This window comes from Somniosus microcephalus, chromosome 2, assembly GCF_052327205.1.
Source record: "Somniosus microcephalus isolate GS21.2 chromosome 2, FLI_Smic_1.0, whole genome shotgun sequence".
Lineage (NCBI taxonomy): Eukaryota > Metazoa > Chordata > Chondrichthyes > Squaliformes > Somniosidae > Somniosus > Somniosus microcephalus.
In genome coordinates this window covers 171,493,534-171,513,032 of record NC_140988.1, presented here as the reverse complement: position 1 = coordinate 171,513,032, position 19,499 = coordinate 171,493,534, and the positions used below count along the sequence as shown (strand labels likewise).

At 45.8% G+C, this 19,499-nt stretch overlaps 1 protein-coding gene across 2 annotated transcripts in view; it reads left to right on the top strand.

Annotated features, from left to right (window-relative positions):
* The first annotated feature begins 482 nt into the window (after nt 1–482).
* tapt1b (transmembrane anterior posterior transformation 1b) overlaps nt 483–19,499 on the top strand; it is a 192,169-nt gene continuing 173,152 nt past the window's right edge. Inside the window, exon 1 of one of the 2 annotated variants that reach the window (XM_085966535.1) lies at nt 483–662. In XM_085966535.1, coding sequence (XP_085822661.1) covers nt 518–662 — 145 coding nt within the window. In that variant the 5' untranslated portion in view covers nt 483–517. The remainder of the gene's footprint in view (nt 663–19,499) is intronic. The other variant, XM_085966544.1, reaches the window with a different exon arrangement.

Below are 19,499 nucleotides of genomic sequence, written 5' to 3'. Positions count from 1 at the left end.
CCTATTACCATCTCGTCTCACCTTGAATATCTCTTAATGTCTCCACCCCTCCCAGACCTTCCCTTTTGTTCTTTCATCCCCTCTCCCAGCCCCCAAACTTGCTTCTTAATCTGTTTCATTTCCTCCTTTTTTTCCCCTCAGTCATGACGAAGGGTCCCTGATTCTGTTTCTCTCTCCAGGGATGTTGCCTGGCCTGCACTTCCCTTGAGTGTATAAACACTGAACGTAGGCAAGCGGTGCTCACATTGGTATCAAATTTAAGTTAAATGGGGGGAAATAATTTTGAAAAACTGACCATGAAATATCCGCAAAGTGCAGTTTTTAACGGGATCCTTTTCAATTATCAACTATTTTACTGTAAGTAACCAGGGAGCCTGACATCTGGATCCGGTCTGATGCCCTTCCCTCGCACGCAGCAGGCCGAGATGTCTGCGCATGCGCACGCAGTCCGGAGCCCAGGCGGTCACATGACGGCGGTGTTTGTGTTTTTTTCCTCCCCGCCTCCTCCGGTCAGAAGATGGCGGCGGTGCCGGAGAGCGGAGACAACAGAGGGAGTGAGGAACGGGGCTCTGACCGTGCTGTCCACCGGGCAGAAACGCTGGGCTTTTATGAAGCAAAGGAAGAGCCCAACAAACACACAGGGAATAAACAGAATCTGTCCGGTAAGCCTGCCCCGCGGGAATCGTTCTGGTTAGTGGGTCGGAATCACGGGCCTTGTGTCCGTGGAAGCGCTGCTGCCAGCTGGGAGGAAGGACAGGACGAAGGGGGTCGCGCACACCACCGAGTGTCACGGGCACCGACCCCGGGTCCGGCGAAAGCCGTTATTACTCAGAACTCGAGCTGGGCCCCCGCGCAGATCACCCGGGCAGCTCGAGCTGCGCCCCCGACCAGTGACAGCTGTCAACGCCTGTCTATCAGGGGAACGCGCGAGCGACCATGGCTCGGGGGGCGGGAGGCGCTTCCTCTTTGTTCTGTCAGTGGGGGAACTCGCTCACTGTATCGTCCAGCCCCAGGCAGACGTTGCAGACTGACAACGGCGTGTCACCTGCATGGGGCCACCTGTTGTTCTAATCAGAGAGAGAGAGGAGAGGCAGAATTGCTTGTATTCCAGTGACCGTGATGCAGGCTTACCGGCAACGTCAGGCAAATATTCCATCATCATAATTCCTCAGCAAAACCAGTGCTCTTCGTTTGCTTAAGGTTATTTTTAGAAAGACATCGAGTGCTTATTTCTACTTGGGACTTGCGTGTGGTTGTCCCACTCTTACAGTATACACATTCTTGGTTTTACACTCAAAGTCTAATGTTATCCACAGTTGTACTGTTGATTTTCATGGGAATCTTAAATGACAATTAATTACAGCAAAAGTTGATTCTTTTGTCTACACGCAAGTAAAGGATATATAATCAAGGTTGGCCCTATTGAGGTCTCTTCAAAAGAAAGCCATCCACAGATTGCAACTTGGTATTCAAATGTTTTGTACAAAGGTTCAGTTGCATAAACTATGAACACTTGTCAAACATTTGAGAGGTTCATTTCAGTTTTCATCACTTTGGCACATTTATTTATATACCGCTCGTAGTCGGTAGATAACTCCCGGCACTTAATTGGCCTTTATGAAGAAGCTGGTTTCTTAGTTTCCGGATATAGTAATCTAAACCGTGATGAAGAAGACTTTTGCTCCAGAACTAGCCGTGCCTCTAGCCAAGCTGTTCTAGTACAGCTACAACACTGGCATCTATCTGACAATGTGGAAAACTGCCCAGGTGTGTCCTGCCCACAAAGAGCAGGACAAATCCAATCCGGCCAATTACTGCCCCATTAATCATCAGCAAAGTGATGGAAGGTGTCATCGACAATGCTATCAAGCGGCACTTACCATTAACCTGCTCACTGATGCTCAGTTTAGGTTCCGCCAAGACCACTCGGCTGCCGACCTCATTACAGCCTAGGTCCAAACATGGACAAAGGGCTGAATTCCAGAGGTGAGGTGAGAGTGATTGCCCTTGACATCAAGGCAGCATTTATCCGAGTGTGGCATGAAGGAGCCGTAGTAAAACTGAAGTCAATGGGAATCGGGGGGCGGGGGGGAACTCTCCACTGGCTGGAGTCATACCTAGCACAAAGGAAAATGGTTGTGGTGATTGAAGGTCAATCATCACAGCCCCAAGACATCGCTGCAGGAGTTCCTCAGGGCATTGTCCTAGGCCCAACCATCTTCAGCTGCTTCATCAATGACCTTCCCTCAAACATAAGAAATGGGGATGTTCGCTGATGACTGCACAGTGTTCAGTGCCATTTACAACTCTTTAGATAATGAAGCAGTCCATGCCCGCATGCAACAACACCTGGACGACGTTCAGGCTTGGGCTGATTAGTGGTAAGTAACATTCGCACCACAGAAGTGCCAGGCAATGACTATCTCCAACAAGCGAGAGTCTAAACACCGCCCCTTGACATTCAGTGACATTACCATCACCGAATCCCCCACCATGAACATCCTGGGGGTCATCATTGACCAGAAACTTAACTGAACCAGCCACATAAATACTGTGGCAACAAGAGCAGGTCAGAGGCTAGGTATTCTGTGGCGAGTGTCTCTCCTTCTGACTCCCCCAAAGCCTTTCTACCATCTACAATGTACAAGTAAGGAGTGTGATGGAATACTCTCCACTTGCCTGGATGAGTGCAGCTCCAACAACACTCAAGAAGCTCGACACCATCCAGGACAAACTAGTCCACTTGATTGGCACTCCCTCTACCACCTTAAACATCCATTACCAGCGTACCGTGGCTGCACTGCAGCAACTCGCCATGGCTTCTTTGGCAGCACCTCCCAAACCTGCAACCTCTTCCACCTTGAAGGACAAGGACAGCAGACGCATGGGACCATCACCACCTCCAAGTCCCCCTTCAAGTCACACATCATCCTGACTTGGAAGTATCTTGCCGATCCTTCATTGTCGCTGGGTCAAAATCCTGGAACTTCCTACCTAACAGCACTGTGGGAGTACCTTCACCACACGGACTGCAGTGGTTCAAGAAGGCGGCTCACCACCACCTTCTCAAGGGCAATTAGGGATGGGCTATAAATGTTGGCCTTGCCTGCAATGCCCACATCCCATAAAAACGAATTTTAAAAATATACTGAATTTACAATCGGCAAAATATCTGAACCTATTTGTCTTAAGTTAACCACATAACTTCCCCCAATTTAGCCATAAAGTACACCAACTACATATACATCATCAAAAAATGCTGTAAACATGAAGGTCAGGCAACATCTGTGGAGAGAGAAACAGCTAATGTTAATGCTAACTGCTTCTCTCTCCCCAGATGCTGCCTGCCCTGCTGAGTGTTTCCAGCGTTTTTTGTTTTTATTTCAGATTTCCAACATCTGCAGTATTTTGCTTTTGACTTGTATATCATGCTTCAGATCCATGGCTTTCCATGGGGGTCGGCCATTTCAAATGGAGATGAGGAGGAATTTCTTTGAGAGTCGTGAATCTTTGGAATTCTCTACCCCAGAAAGCTGTGGAGGCTGAGTCATTGAATATATTCAAGGCAGAGATAGACAGATTTTTGAAAAACAGGGGAATCAAGGGTTATGGGGAGCAGACAGGAAAGTGGATTTGAGGCCAAGATCAGATCAGCCATGATCTTATTGAATGGTGGAGCAGGCTCGAGGGGCTGAATGGCCTACTCCTGCTCCTATTTCTTATGTTCCTTGGTCTAAATGTGTATTCGCATCTTAATTCATTGGTGAAGCATATAAACATTCTGTAGATCACTGTGATGCAGATCCTCCACATAACAATACATAGGACGAGACTAAGTATCTTTTTTCATATAGTTCGTTGTTCATTTCCACAATGAGCTGTTAGAGTTTTTGTATTTTACTAACTACATAATTGTTTCATAAATGGTCAAAGTTTATTTTGTGATTGTATTTGTATACCAGCCATTTAGCTTTCATGTGTAGTTCTTGCTTTTTGGTTTCTAACAAATAATTATTTAGCTTTTCATTTACTTATTTGCACAGGGAAAAACTGACTAAAACGAATTTTGGTGATAAGGGCTTGGAGTGTAAATGGCTTTGATATCTAGCTGAGCACAGTATGTTGACTGCTGGGGTTGAATAACCTTTCTTTTAGTAGATGCATACATCATCATTGTTATGATTTGAACATTGTCCAGAAACCTTTGTATCCTCGTGCCGAGCACAAGGGACACTTCCCGGGTAAGTCTGTGCTTTCAGTGAACAGAAATGTGACCTTTATACAGGAAGTAATTTAGGAGGTAGCCTACAATATGTGAATAATAAACCTCTTATGTTTCTGGTAGGTTCCTTAACTGAATATCGTACGAGTTGCATTGTGTTCTCTGGATCTCTTGATGGAGTATCTGCCTGAGAGTGTTACTTATCTATCTCCATCGCAACACATTTTACTAAATTACCAACTTCACTTAAACCTACACTCTGTTTCAAAGCAAGTTTAAAAAAAGTCCAAGTGCTTTGGGTTCTACATAATGACAACTTGTCCTAACATATGTAATAGCTAGTTGTAAATGTGTAATTGGGTATTTAGAGAGTTATACAGCACAGAAAGAGGCCCTTTGGCCCATCGTGTCTGCACCGGCCATCAAGCCCTATCTATTCTAATCCCATTTTCCAGCACTTAGTCTGTAGCCTTGTATGCTATGGTGTTTCAAGTGCTCATCTAAATGCTTCTTGAAATGTGAGGGTTCCTGCCTCTACCACCCTTTCAGACAGTGAGTTCCAGATTCCAACCACCCTCTGGATGAAAAAGTTTTTCCTCAAATCCCCTCTAAACCTCCTGCCCCTTACCTTGAAACTATGCCCCCTGGTTATTGACCCCTTTACTAAGGGGAAAAGTTCCTTTCTATCTACCCTATCTATGCCCTTCATAATGTTGTACACCTCAATCAGGTCCCCCCTCAGCCTTCTCTGCTCTAAGGAAAACAACCCTAGCCTGTCCAGCCCCTCTTCATAGCTGAAGCGCTCCAGCCCAGGTAACATCCCGGTGAATCTCCTCTGCACCCTCCAATGCAATCACATCCTTCCTATAGTGTGGCGACCAGAACTGCACACAGTACTCCAGCTGTGGCCTAACCAGCGTTTTGTACAGCTCCATCATAACCTCCCTGCTCTTATTCTATGCCTCGGCTAATGAAGGCAAGTATTCCATATGCCTTCTTAACCACCTTATCTACCTGTCCTGCTGCCTTCAGGGATCTATGTACATGCACACCAAGGTCCCTCTGATCCTCTGTCCTTCCTAGGAGTGCTTGCCAGCTGTCGAAGCACAGATACAGACAACAGGTAAGGAAGTGGTAACAGGGTACTTAGAAAATCATAACCTGATTAGGCAGACTGCACATGGTTTTATGAAAGGGAAATCATGTTTGGCAAATTTATTAGTGTTTTTTGAGGATGTAACTAGCAGGGTGGATAAAGGGGAACCAGTGGATGTAGTCCATTTGGATTTCCAAAAGGCATTCGATAAGGTGCCACATAAAAGGTTAAGCAAGATAAGGGATCATGGGGTTAGAGGTAAAGTATTAGCATGGATAAAGGATTGGTTAACAGACAGAAAACAGAGTACAGTATGAATAAACAGGTCATTTTCAGATTGGCAGGCTGTAACTAGTTGGGTGCCGCAAGGATCAGTGCTTGGGCCTTCGCTATTTACAATCTATATTAATGACTTAGATGAAGGGACCGAGTGCAGTGTATCCAAGTTTGCTGATGAAACAAAGCTAGGTGGAAAAGTAAGATGTAAGGAGGACGCAAAGAGCCTGCAAAGGGATATAGACAGGTTAAGTGAGTGGGCAATAAGGTGGAAGATGGAGTATAATGTGGGGAAATGTGAGGTTATTCACCTTGGTAGGAAGAATAGAAAAACAGAATATTTTTTTAAATGGTGAGAAACTATTGAATGTTGGTGTTCAGAGAGATTTGGTACAAGAAATTCAGAGAGTTAGCATGCAGGTACGGCAAGCAATTAGAAAGGCAAATGGCATGTTGGCCTTTATTGCTAGAGGGTTTGTGTACAAGAGTAAGGAAGTCTTGCTACAATTGTACAAGGCTCTGGTGAGACCACTCCTGGAATACTGTCCACAATTTTGGTCTCCTTATTTAAGAAGGATATACTTGCCTTAGAAGTGGCACAACGAAGGTTCACTAGATTGATCCCTGGGATGAGAGGGTTGTCCTATGGGGAGAGATTGAGTAGATTGGGCCTATACTCTGGAATTTAGAAGAATGAGAGGTGATCTCATTGAAACATATAAGATTCTGAGGGGGATTGACAGGGTAGATGCCGAGAGATTGTTTCCCCTGGCTGGAGAGTCTAGCACTAGGGGGCATAGTCTCAGGATAAGGGGCCAGCCTTTTAAGACTGAGATGAGGAGGAATTTCTTCACTTAGAGGGTTGTGAATCTTGGGAATTTTCTGTCCCAAAGTGCTGTGGATGCTCAGTCGTTGATTATATTCAAGGCTGAGATATAGATTTTTGGACTCCAGAAGAATCAAGGGATATGGGGGATAGGACAGGAAAGTGGAGTTGAGGTCGAAGATCAGCCATGATCTTATTGAATGGCGGAGCAGGCTCGAAGGGCCGTATGGCCTACTCCTGCTACTATTTCTTACGTTCTTGTGTATACGCACTGTGCTTTAAAATTCCAGCTGAGGTGAAGGAATATCAAAAAGGTGTCTCTCTCAATTGAATGTAGCTGTTTTTCATGGGGTTCAAATCGTTAGGCTGTTTTCCCAGAAATTATTTTCAAGCATGGTTTATACCAAGTATCATGTGCTATATTCTTTTCAGTTAGGTTTCTGCAGTAATATATCGCAAAAAAACTTAGAATTTCAAATAAACATGAAATGAAATCAGGAAAATATTTGCAACCTGGAGTTTATTTTGAGTAGATTGGAGTGATTTGTTGCAATGTGACACATCCAAGAAAAATTCTACCTTTTACTGCATATAGTGTAATTTGCTACTTGAGTACTGATATTTTGAATTTCAAATTTTAAGGACATAGCAAAATGTCAGTATCAGAGTGATAACAAATCACTTACTTTAACCATTTATTAATCCAGATTTTAGGGGTAATATAATGAGCAAGAGACCCAAAATGTTTTATTGCTATTAAAAGCATAGAATCTGACACTTGTAAAATGTGATGTGTATGCAGCAGCCTCACACCAATTTTTAAGTTGTGCCAAAACAAGGGGTGAGATGTGTGACTTAAAGACTTTAGAACCAATCACAAGGTACGACCTTAGTATTAATTTATGATGGTGTGACAGAATACCTGAACTTTGCATTTGCCCTGCCCTTTAACTTGGAAATAACAAGAATTTTCAAATTTTTTTTTGGGAGGGAGCAAAATAAATAAATCTTGCACAGTGAAACTTGGATTACCTGTAGCTTTTGATGGAAACTTTTCCCATTATCCGAAACGTTTACTTGTCCAATTTCGTTATGGTGGTAATGGGTCTGGACAGATTATGAAGCCTTGTAGATAGATGCACAACAGTTGAATTAAAATATTAATTTAATAATGTGTGCAAATGAATTTGTGCCACAGTATATCTGCACATTATAATAAATATGGATCCTAGATAAACTTAATGCTTGTAGGGAAAATTATTTCCTGCTGTATATGTTTATAATTGGGTTGTGAAAATTGTTAATGGATGTTAGTCGGTACTTTGTGGTGAGGCAGTAAACCAATATTGCCAATTCTCTATAAATTCTGTTGAATGTGATATAACTTTGGGCCAGATTCTTTCTCCGTTCTTCTCCCTCCTCATAATCAAATGATGTTGTAGGATATTTGTAAATACAAAATTCCTGTTGAGGCAAAATAATATTTATTTTGAAGAAGTTCTGCTCTTTGATGGGATTTCTGTTTGTCTTCTCTCTCCACAGATACTGCCTGTCCTGCTGAGTATTTTCAGCATTTTCTGTTTTTTTATTTCAGATTTCCAGCATCTGTAGTATTTTGCTTTTGTTTTTAGTTTTTTTGTTAAACCTGGACATATTTGTAAAAACTACTAGAACAATAATGGTGACAGGTAGTGAATTGGTAGAAGTTTGTGCCTGAAGACAAATATTTGAGATTCTGTTTGTAATGAAAATGTTTCAGATATTTATCTAGAAGTGCTTTCATCTTTAAAGTTTAGTGTTGGTGAGAAACCAGAACAGTTTTGCACTGGTGGAAAACTTTAAGTTTAATTTGGGTGGAAAGACCCAAACTCATTCCCAATTAAAGCAGAGTGAAACTACCTTGCTCAGCTCTGTTATATGTTGGGTTGAGCCCTGTTGGTAGATTGAGGCTGTACTTACTAACTGAAGCATCCGTGCCAAGCCAAATCACTTTGTACCTATGCTACATTTGGAGAGTGAATGCACATTGCAGCGGTGTGAGATGGGTAGCTGCAGCTTGAGTTCCAGCTAGGCAGAACGTTTACATGATTTGGCTCTAGCCTGGCTGGAACTTAAACTATCCTGCCCAGGGGTGACCCCTGTACCTGCCTGAATACACCATCAAACACTTAGATTTTGAACTATTGGGAAATCAGGGAGGGAGAGTCCACACTCTAAATATTTAAATAAATGTCAGATGTATTTGTAAACAAAGTTTGACACCACAGTGGAATTGCAATCCATATGATGCCCAACTTTAGCAGTACCAAGGAGTATTGCACTGCTACACTCTGGAGTCAGGTTGGACCCCATCTCCATATTTTCAGTGCAAATTTAATGTTGATGTGAAAAAGGGAATGCTTTTTGTCTCCAAACCTGAAGTGTAAATGCACCTTACATGGATTATGTATTGACCAACCTGATAGACCTATTGGTTTTACCCCACAGCAACAAGCTTAATGAGGATTGTTTTTCTTTCGCAAGGTGCATCTGAAACAATATTGGCCCAGAAATTCGGGTCTCCACGGGTGACCCCCCCCTGCATGCGCGGGAAACCGGCACTTCCGTTCCTCTGAATGAAGGGGTTCAGAGGTCGAACGTGTGCGCAGGAGGGGCTGCGCGTGTGCATCGAACTTTGTTTTTTTTTACAGGTTTTCCCGGGAACGTATGCCTGCAGAATTTAGAAATGTAAAAAGCAGGCGTAAGGCCTGTGAATTAATTAAAATTAAAACATTTTTTCCACAGGTTTATTATTTTAAAATACTTTAAAGCGAGGTAAGTTTATTTTTAGCCCCGTTAGAAAATAAAATTATTTTTTTCAAAAATTTAAATTATTGTTTAAAATAGTTATTTCATTTAATTTATAGTTTATTTAAAAAATGTGATTTAAAAAAATTTATTTGAAGATTTAGTGCTATTTTGGGGCCGTAGTATTTATAAGTCTTGACAGCTCTTCCTGTCAATCTTATGAATGGAGCACTCCCTGCTCCGATTGGCATCCCAGGGGACGCATGAAACTAACTGCGCCCCTGGGATACGCAAGCACTGCGCGCCGGCAGCTGGACCAGGCCCCGGATCAGAATCCCACGGGGGCCCACAGCTCAACGGCCGGCACGCAAGGTAAGTGCAGGTCGGGGGCTTACACCCGCGGGAAGCCCCTGACCCGAATTTCTGGGCCATTACCTCATCTGTTCTGTTCTCTCCACGAATGCTGATTGACCTGCTCAGTGCTAGCTATGTTTTCTGTTTTTGTTTTAGATTTCCAGCATGTGTATTTTTTTTTCTTTGTTTTTATGTTTTAATATTTGGTTAATCTTAGTTTTTGTTTAATCTTAATCTTAATACCACACAAGTGCCAGGCAATGACTATCTCCAACAAGAGAGAGTCTAACTACCACCTCTTGACATTCAATGGCATTACCATTGTCTAATCTCTCACCATCAACCTCCGGGGGGGGGGGGGGGTCACCATTGACCAGAAACTTAACTGGACCAGCCACATAAATACTGTGGCTACAAGAGCAGGTCAGAGGCTGAGTATTCTGCGGCGAGTGTCTCGCCTCCTGACTCTCCAAAGCCTTTCCACCATCTACAAGGCACAAGTCAAGAGGCTGATGGAATACTCTGCACTTGCCTGAATGAGTGCAGCTCCATCAACACTCGAAGCTCCTGCCATCCAGGACAAAGCACTGTGCTTGATTGGCACCCCATCCACCTCTGGCTGCAGTGTGAATCATCTATAAGAGACATTGCAGCAACTCGCCAAGGCTTCTTCGACAGTACCTCCCAAACCTGCGGCCTCTACTGTTGTGTATGTGCCTTTAAGAGAAGAACTGATTCTATACTGCAGTACCGGCAGTGACCACCCCTGTATATAAAGCCATAGCAGGCTTCTGTATTTCAGTCTTAAGTTACCCTCTGTTCAAGTAAATACCTGTTTTATTGTTCTCCTGCAGTCCGAGTATTATTTATACTCGGACATTACACTGGCGACGGGCAGGTTCGAACTCACCTGCAGTACTGCATCACCTCACGGGGATCTTTTCCCTGAAGAGAAGCTTCTTGGAGGTCGAAGTCAGAACGGCGGGCGTTGACTGCGGGCAACCGGCCAGGGATCCATCGGAGAGTTGCAGGGGAGGCTGTGGAGAGCTGGGCCTGGCTCCCCAGTCGAGGTGTTCCAGCAAGTCGTGCTGGTAGCAGGTAGTGCGCTGACCCTTCCGGACTGCGGCGGGCTCGGGCTCGATCGAGCGGCTCTGCAAAGGGGCTGTGCAGCGTTGTCGGGAGGAAGAGAGAGAGAGAGAGAGAGAGGGTGGCGCGCACAGGGCGCGGTCGGTGCTCAAGAACAGGGCAGCGTGGAGAGGATAGAACGTGGGGAAGGAAAAGTGATACGCGCCGAAGCCGCGGGTCGCCCCCATTACCCTGTAGAACACTAGGAGCAGCGTGGCAGCAAGGGGAAGAAGGAAAAGTGCGGGAGGCGCCATTTTATTACATTGGGGAAGAAGGAAAAGCGTGGGAGGCGCCATTTTATTCCATTGGGGAAGAAGAAAAAGCGCGGGAGGCGCCATTTTAAATCACTCAAGATGCCGAAGAGTGGCAGTATCACTGCTTTCGACAACGAGGTAGAAGACTGGACCACGTATGTGGAAAGAATTGAAGTGTACTGCAAGGCAAATGAGGTGGCCGATGGAAAGAAGGCGTCGATATTATTAAATATGATGGGCGTGAGAACGTACGGCCTATTGCGGAATTTAATTACGCCAGCTAAACCAATGGAGAAAAGTTTTGAAGAGATTGTTAATATCTTACAGGAACACCTAAACCCTACACCGCTGCTGATAGCAGAAAGATTCAAGTTCCATAAAAGAAACCAGCACAAAGATGAGAGCAATGCTGACTATCTTACGGAACTACGCAAGTTATCGAAGCACTGCCAATTCGGAGCAGGACTGGCAGACACCTTGCGGGATAAGTTTGTCTGCGGGCTCCAGAGTGAAGGAACCCAGAAACGACTACTTTCGGGAAAGGACCTGACGCTAGAACAGGCTTTCAGCGTGGCAGTATCCTACGAAGCAGCCACGCGGGGAGCTGCGGAAATACAACAGAAACCACAGGAATACAGCGCTAACGAAATGGCGTATGGAGCAGAAAAGTGCTATCGCTGCGGCAGAACAACCCATGATCAGAAGGACTGCTGGGTTAAGGACAAAGTATGCAGGCAATGTGGGAAAATGGGACACAGCTCGAGCTGCGGGTGGATGAATTTTGGAGCATGCGCGATGCTGAGAGGGTCGTGGATAGCACGTTTAGCGAGTTGTTCACGCCTCAGGGTAGGGCTGCACAGGCAGAAAGAAAGTGGGTGACCATCAGGCGGAGCAACAGAGGCAGGCAGGAAGTGCAGGGAACCCCTGCGGGCATCCCCCTTTCAAACAGGTATACCAAGTTGGAAATAACAACAGAAAATGCTGGAAAAACTCAGCAAGTCAGGCAACATCCGTGGAGAGAAATTTGAGTTGACGTTTCGGGTTTGACCCTTCTTCAAAACTGGAGAGAAAAGGAACTAGATCGAAGGCAGGGCTGCGATCGGACAAAAGAATAAAAGAACCAAAAGAAGTAAAAGAGATTAGAAGCTAGACGAGATGGTAATAGGCTGTGATTAGGTGTAAAGTGTACTGGCAGGGCAAAAGATAGCTGCCAGGTGTGAGAGAGAAACAAAAGGAAAGGGGGGGGGGGGGAAAGGAAAGGAGTGGAAAAATATAAGTGAAAATGAAATAGGGGCCGAGGTTATGATCTGAAATTGTTGAACTCGATATTGAGACCGGAAGGCTGCAGAGCGCCTAATCGGAAGATGAGGTGCTGTTCCTCGAGTTGGATACTGTTGGATACCAAGTTGGATACTGTTGAGGGGGATGACTCACCAGGGGAAGGCAGCAGCAGCCAGCTTCCTGGCACTAGGGACGCTTCTGCTGCTCAGGAAGGGAGGAAAAAGAATGGGAGAGTAATAGTGGTAGGAGATTCTATCGTAAGGGGAACAGATAGGCATTTCTGTGGCCGCAAACGTGACTCCAGGATGGTTTGTTGCCTCCCTGGGGCCAGGGTCATGGATGTCACTGAGCGGCTACAGGGCATTCTTAAGGGGGAGGGTGAGCAGGCAGAGGTCGTGGTCCACATTGGGACCAACGACATAGGTAGGAAGGGGGATGAGGTCCTGCATCAAGAATTTAGGGAGCTAGGTAACAGATTAAAGGGCAGGACCTCAAAGGTTGTAATCTCTGGATTACTCCCAGTGCCACGTGCTAGTGAGCATAGGAATAGGAGGATAGTGCAGATGAATGCGTGGCTAAAGAGTTGGTGTAGGGGGGAGGGTTTTAGTTTCCTGGATCACTGGGCCTGCTTCTGGGAAAGGTGGGACTTGCACAAGTCGGACGGGTTGCACCTGAACCAGAGCGGGACAAATATCCTTGCGGGGAGGTTTGCTAGCACTGTTGGGGGGGGGGGGATGGGATACAGAGGGGAGCTGAAATAGGGGGTGATGTGCTGCCAATTATAGAGAAAAAAACAAGTCAGCTTGGTAGACAGGGCAAATATATAAGGGCAAGGCTGGATGGCATCTATTTTAATGCAAGGAGTCTTGCAAATAAGGTGGATGAACTGAAGGTGTTGATAAACACATGGGAGTATGATATTGTTGTTATCACGGAGACATGGTTGAGGGAGGGGCAAGACTGGCAGCTCAATATTCCGGGGTACAGAATCTTCAGGCGAGACAGAGGGGGAGGTAAAAGAGGAGGGGGTGTCGCAATATTAATTAAGGAGTCAATTACTGCAGTAAGGAGGGATGATATATTAGCAGGGTCCTCTAATGAGGCCATATGGGTGGAGCTTAAAAACAAAAAGGGGGCAAGCACTTTGCTGGGAGTGTACTATAGGCCTCCAAACAGTCAGGGGGAGATAGAGGAACAGATATGTAGGCAAATCTCAGAGAAATGTGCAAATAATAGGGTAATAATAATGGGGGATTTCAACTTCCCCAATATTAACTGGGATAGTCAGAGTGTGAAAGGCTCCGAGGGTGTAGAATTCTTAAAGTGCATCCAGGAGAGCTTTTTGAGCCAGCATGTAGAAAGTCCTACAAGAGAGGGGGCGGTACTGGACCTAATTCTAGGGAATGTGGCCGGCCAAGTGGAAAAAGTGCTAGTAGGTGAGCACTTTGGTGACAGTGACCATAATATGGTGGGATTTAAGGTGGTCATGGAAAAGGACAGGGATGGGCCGGAAATAAGGGTTCTAAATTGGGGGAAGGCCGATTTTAATAGGATAAGGCAGGATCTGGCCAAAATGGACTGGGATCAGCTACTTGTAGGAAAATCCGCATCAGAGCAATGGGAGGCTTTCAGAAGGGAGATTGAGATCATACAATGGCAACATGTTCCCGTAAAGGTCAAGGGTGGTTCCAAAAACCACAGGGAACCTTGGATGTCAGGGGATATACGAGAATGGATTAGGAAAAAAAGGAGGGCTTTTGGCAGATACAAAAGGCTAAAGATGGAGGAAGCCCTAGAGGAGTACAAAAAGTGCAGGGGGATACTTAAAAAAGAAATTAGGAGATCAAGGAGGGGCCATGAAATAACACTGGCGAGCAAAATAAAGGAAAATCCGAAGATGTTTTATAAGTATATTAAGGGTAAGAGGATAACTAGGGAAAAAATAGGGCCCATTAGGGACAAAAGTGGCAATCTGTGTGTGGAGCCGGAAGATGTAGGAGGGGTTCTAAATGAATTTTTTGCATCTGTTTTCACTATGGAGGAGGACGATGTAGACATAGAAATAGGGCGGGGGGACTGTGATATGCTCGAACATATTAACATCGAGAGGGAGGAGGTATTGGCGGTTTTAGCAGGCCTAAAAATGGATAAATCCCCAGGCCCGGATGAAATGTATCCCAGGCTGCTGTGTGAGGCAAAGGAAGAGATTGCGGGGGCTCTACCACATATATTCAGGACCTCTGGCCACAGGGGATGTGCCAGAGGACTGGAGAACCGCTAATGTAGTACCATTATTCAAGAAGGGAAGTAGGGAAAAACCGGGGAACTACAGGCCAGTGAGCCTAACATCAGTGGTAGGAAAATTATTGGAAAAAATTCTGAGGGACAAAATTAGTCTCTACTTGGAGAGACAAGGATTAATCAGGGATAGTCAACATGGCTTTGTCAAGGGAAGATCATGTCTGACTAATTTGATTGAATTTTTTGAGGGGGTGACTAGGTGTGTGGATGAGGGTAACGCAGTGGATGTGGTATACGTGGATTTCAGTAAGGCCTTCGATAAAGTCCCGCACAGGAGACTGGTCAAGAAGGTAAGAGCCCATGGAATCCAGGGTGCCTTGGCACATTGGATACAAAACTGGCTTAGTGGCAGAAGGCAGAGGGTGATGGTCGAAGGTTGTTTTTGTGACTGGAAGCCTGTTGCCACAGGGATCGGTGCTGGGTCCCTTGCTGTTTGTGGTCTACATTAATGACTTGGATATGAATGTAAAAGGTACGATCAGTAAGTTCGCGGATGATACAAAAATTGGTAGGGTGGTAAATAGCAAGGAGGGTAGCCTCAGTCTGCAGGACGATATAGATGGGTTGGTCAGATGGGCGGAACAGTGGCAAATGGAATTTAACCCGGAAAAGTGCGAGGTGATGCACTTTGGGGGGACTAACAAGGCAAGGGAATACACAATGAATGGAAAGACCCTCGGCAAGACGGAGGGGCAGAGGGATTTGGGTGTGCAAGTACACAGATCCCTGAAGGCGGCGGAACAGGTGGATAAGGTGGTAAAAAAGGCATATGGGATACTTGCCTTCATTAGCCGAGGCATAGAATATAAGAGCAAGGAGGTTATGATGGAGCTGTATAAAACACTGGTTAGGCCACAGCTGGAATACTGTGTGCAGTTCTGGTCGCCACACTACAGGAAGGATGTGATCGCTTTGGAGAGGGTGCAGAGGAGATTCACCAGGATGTTACCAGGGCTGGAGCGCTTCAGCTATGAAGAGAGACTGGGCAGATTGGGTTTGTTTTCCTTGGAGCAGAGGAGGCTGAGGGGGGACATGATTGAGGTGTACAAAATTATGAGGGGCATAGATAGGATGGATACTGAGGAGCTTTTTCCCTTAGTAGAAGGGTCAATAACTAGGGGGCATAGATTCAAGGTAAAGGGCGGGAGGTTTAGAGGGGATTTGAGAGAGAACTTTTTCACCCAGAGGGTGGTTGGAGTCTGGAACTCACTGCCTGAAAGGGCTGTGAAGGCAGGAACCCTCACAACATTTAAGAAGCATTTGGATGAGCACTTGAAATGCCATAACATACAAGGCTACGGACCAAATGCTGGAATATGGGATTAGATTAGACAGGGCTTGATGGCCGGCGCGGACACGATGGGCCGAAGGGCCTCTATCTGTGCTGTATGACTCTATAGCAAGAGTCTGCAGGTCGGGAAAGAAAACCAACACTACAAGAACTACTAAGGAAAAGTACAAGAAAGTAAAGAAATTGACAGTAGCTCGGAAGATCAGGAGAGTGATAAGGACTCCGGGAGCAGGAGATTAAGTTGTCTAAAGTTACACAACGTGATCGCAAAGGAGGATCACCGAACCATTTGGGTCACCCTCATGATAGCAGGGTCCCCAGTAAAGATGGAATTGGACAGAGGATCAGCCCTAACTGTCATGAATCGACGAGACTGAGCGGCTATTCTCACACATACCCTTGAAGGACACGTCCATTGTATTGAAGACATACACGGGGCAAAAAGTCTACCCCAGAGGAAAAATAAGGGTGCCAGTTGAATACAACGGCAAGGAAACACAGAAACTGTATCTATATACACTACCGGATGGAGGACCACCATTATTGGGACGTGAATGGATCCGAAAAATACAATTGGATTGGCATTCCATTCAGGCGCTAACTGTGGCTGATAAAAAGGATGATGACGTCACACCTGGTCGACTGTCAAAAATTCTAACTGACGCGAAAGAGGTGTTCCAACAAGGACTTGGGACTCTAAAAGGAGTAACGGCAACGATAAAAATCGAAGATAACGCAAACCCAAAATTTTTTAAGGCCAGACCGGCCGTTGAAGCAGAGCTGGAGAGTCTGGAGCGTTCGGGTGTGCTGTCCAAGGTGGACTGGAGCGAGTGGGCCACACCCATCGTTCCTGTAATGAAGAAATCATTGAGCAGCACGCCTGGGGAACCGAAGAAGGTTCGCATCTGTGGGGACTTCAAGGTAACTGTGAACCCAGTCTTGCACACAGTACAATATCCACTTCCATGGATAGAAGATATTTTCGCCTCACTATCTGGAGGGAAACGCTTTACAAAGATTGATCTGGCCCAAGCGTATCTACAAATGGAGGTGGAAGAAGCGTCTAGGAAATACCTCACGATAAACACTCACAAAGGCCTTTACCAGTACAATCGACTGGTATTCGGGGTAGCATCAGCCCCGGCTATTTGGCAGAGGGCGATGGAACAAGTCCTGCAAGGGATCCCGGGGACCCAGTGTTATTTGGACGACATCCTGGTTACGGGCGAAAATGACAGTGAACACCTTGCCAACCTGGAGCAGGTGCTCACGAGATTACAGGAATATGGGCTACGAGCCAACCGCCCCAAATGCGAGTTCTTCAGGAGACAAATCTCGTATTGTGGCCACATGATTGATGAGGAAGGGTTGCATAAGTCGCCTGACAAGATTGAGGCTGTAGTCAAGGCTCCAGCACCGGAAAATGTGTCGCAACTGAGGTCGTTCCTCGGGTTGGTGAACTACTACCATAAGTTCTTGCCGAATTTATCTACAATTCTGCACCCACTGAACGCCCTGCTACAAACTGGAGTAACATGGAAATGGAGTGATGAGTGTAAGCGTGCCTTTCAGAAATGTAAATGCCTAATCACTTCAAAAGAAGTATTGGCCCACTACAATCCAACACTACCGATTCGGTTAGCATGTGATGCGTCTCCCTACGGCATCGGAGCGGTGCTGTCCTGATGGTTCAGCGAGGCCAATAGCCTTTGCGTCGCGCTCGTTAACCTCAGCCGAGCGTAACTACGCCCAGATTGACAGGGAGGCCCTCAGCCTGGTGTGGGGGGTGAAGAAGTTCGATCACTATCTGCACGGGCAGAAATTCACCCTACTGACTGATCATCAGCCCCTGGTCTCCATTTTTAACCCAAAGAAGGGCGTTCCGGTGATGACGGCGCAACGGCTGCAAAGATGGTCACTTTTTCTAGGGGCACATCAGGACGACATAGAGTACAAGGGTACGAAACAGCATGGAAACGCTGATGGGCTGTCGCGCCTACCGTTGCCTACGGTAGAGGAAGCACCTGCAGTGGACCCTGTTGAGACATTCCATGCGACCATAGTCGAATGTCTACCTGTTACAAACTCAAGTATAGAGAAGGAAACCCGAAATGACCCAACACTCTCTCGGGTCTATGATTTGACGGTGAAGGGATGGCCAGCATTCTCGCCAAGGAGAGAACAGCTGTCAGTGTGCCGGGAGACCTTGATGTGTGGATCCCGAGTGGTAATTCCACCCAAGTTGAGAGATAGAGTGCTCAATGAGCTTCATGAGGGTCATCTGGGAGGGGTAAAAATGAAGAGCCTAGCCAGGGCGTTTGTGTGGTGGCCGGGAATCGAAAAGAAATCGAGGATATGACCAAGAGATGCACAGGATGCCAGAAGGTCCAAAACGCTCCACCACAGGCCCCGCTACATCCATGGGAGTGGCCCTCATCTCCATGACAACGGGTACACATTGATTTTGCTGGTCCATTTATGGACTCAATGTTCCTAATCGTTGTGGACGCCCATTCGAAATGGCCAGAGGTCATCAAAATGTCCTCCACCACCACGGAGAAAACTATTGCAGTCCTACGGATCATCTTCACCAGGAATGGCTTGCCAGAACAGATTTGCTCCGACAATGGGCCACAGTTTGTGTCAGAGGATTTCTGGAGGTTTCTGAGGAATAATGGGGTGAAGCATTACACATCTGCCCCATATCATCCAGCCACAAATGGATTGGCTGAGAGGTTTGTTCAGACCTTTAAAAAGGCCATAAAGGCAATGCATAATGACGACATACCACTACAACACAAGGTGGATAATTTCTTGTTTGCTTACCGGAATGCGACACATGCAGTCACCAACCAAGCTCCAGCCATAATGTTCTTCAACCGAAGGCTAAGATGTCGCCTGGATTTGCTCAAACCAAACATAAGACGAGATGTTGAGGATAAGCAATTCCAGCACATAAATGAGAAGCCAACCAGGAGCTTCAAGATAGGGCAACCAGTCTTGGCCCGCGACTACCGAACAGAAAAATGGCAGCCAGGAACGATATGCACACAGCAGGGACCACTAATGTACGCAGTGGACGTTGGAGAGAGCATCGTGAGACGCCATGCTGACCAGATTCTAGAGTCACAGGAACAAGCCAAACCCATACCACGAGCAGGTGCACCTGGTAATCAACCCGAAGTACAGATTGCGTCTACCTCAGAAGCAGTGGTATTGGAAGCTGACGAACCAACCAATGACAATGAGCCAGAATCAACTCCGCTGCAAGAACAGGATACTCGAGAAAGGCGCTATCCAGTCAGGATCAGGAAGCCTCCTCAAAGACTGAACTTATAAATGATTATTTCAGTTGATGTATATAGTAGAGAAAATTGTAATTGTAATTAGTTATTATTTAGTTGTTAAATGAATGTTATGTACTGTTTATCTAAAAGGGGAGGAATTGTTGTGTATGTGCCTTTAAGAGAAGAACTGATTCTATACTGCAGTACCGGCAGTGACCACCCCTGTATATAAAGCCATAGCAGGCTTCAGTATTTCAGTCTTAAGTTACCCTCTGTTCAACCGCGACCGGTGATTGCCGCGGGGACTGGAGTGCATCATCAACACGGAAAACCAAATTTTAATTTGATTTGTTAAGCTTTAGTTGAACTTTTGTTTATTTACAGTTGAATTGTTTTTTT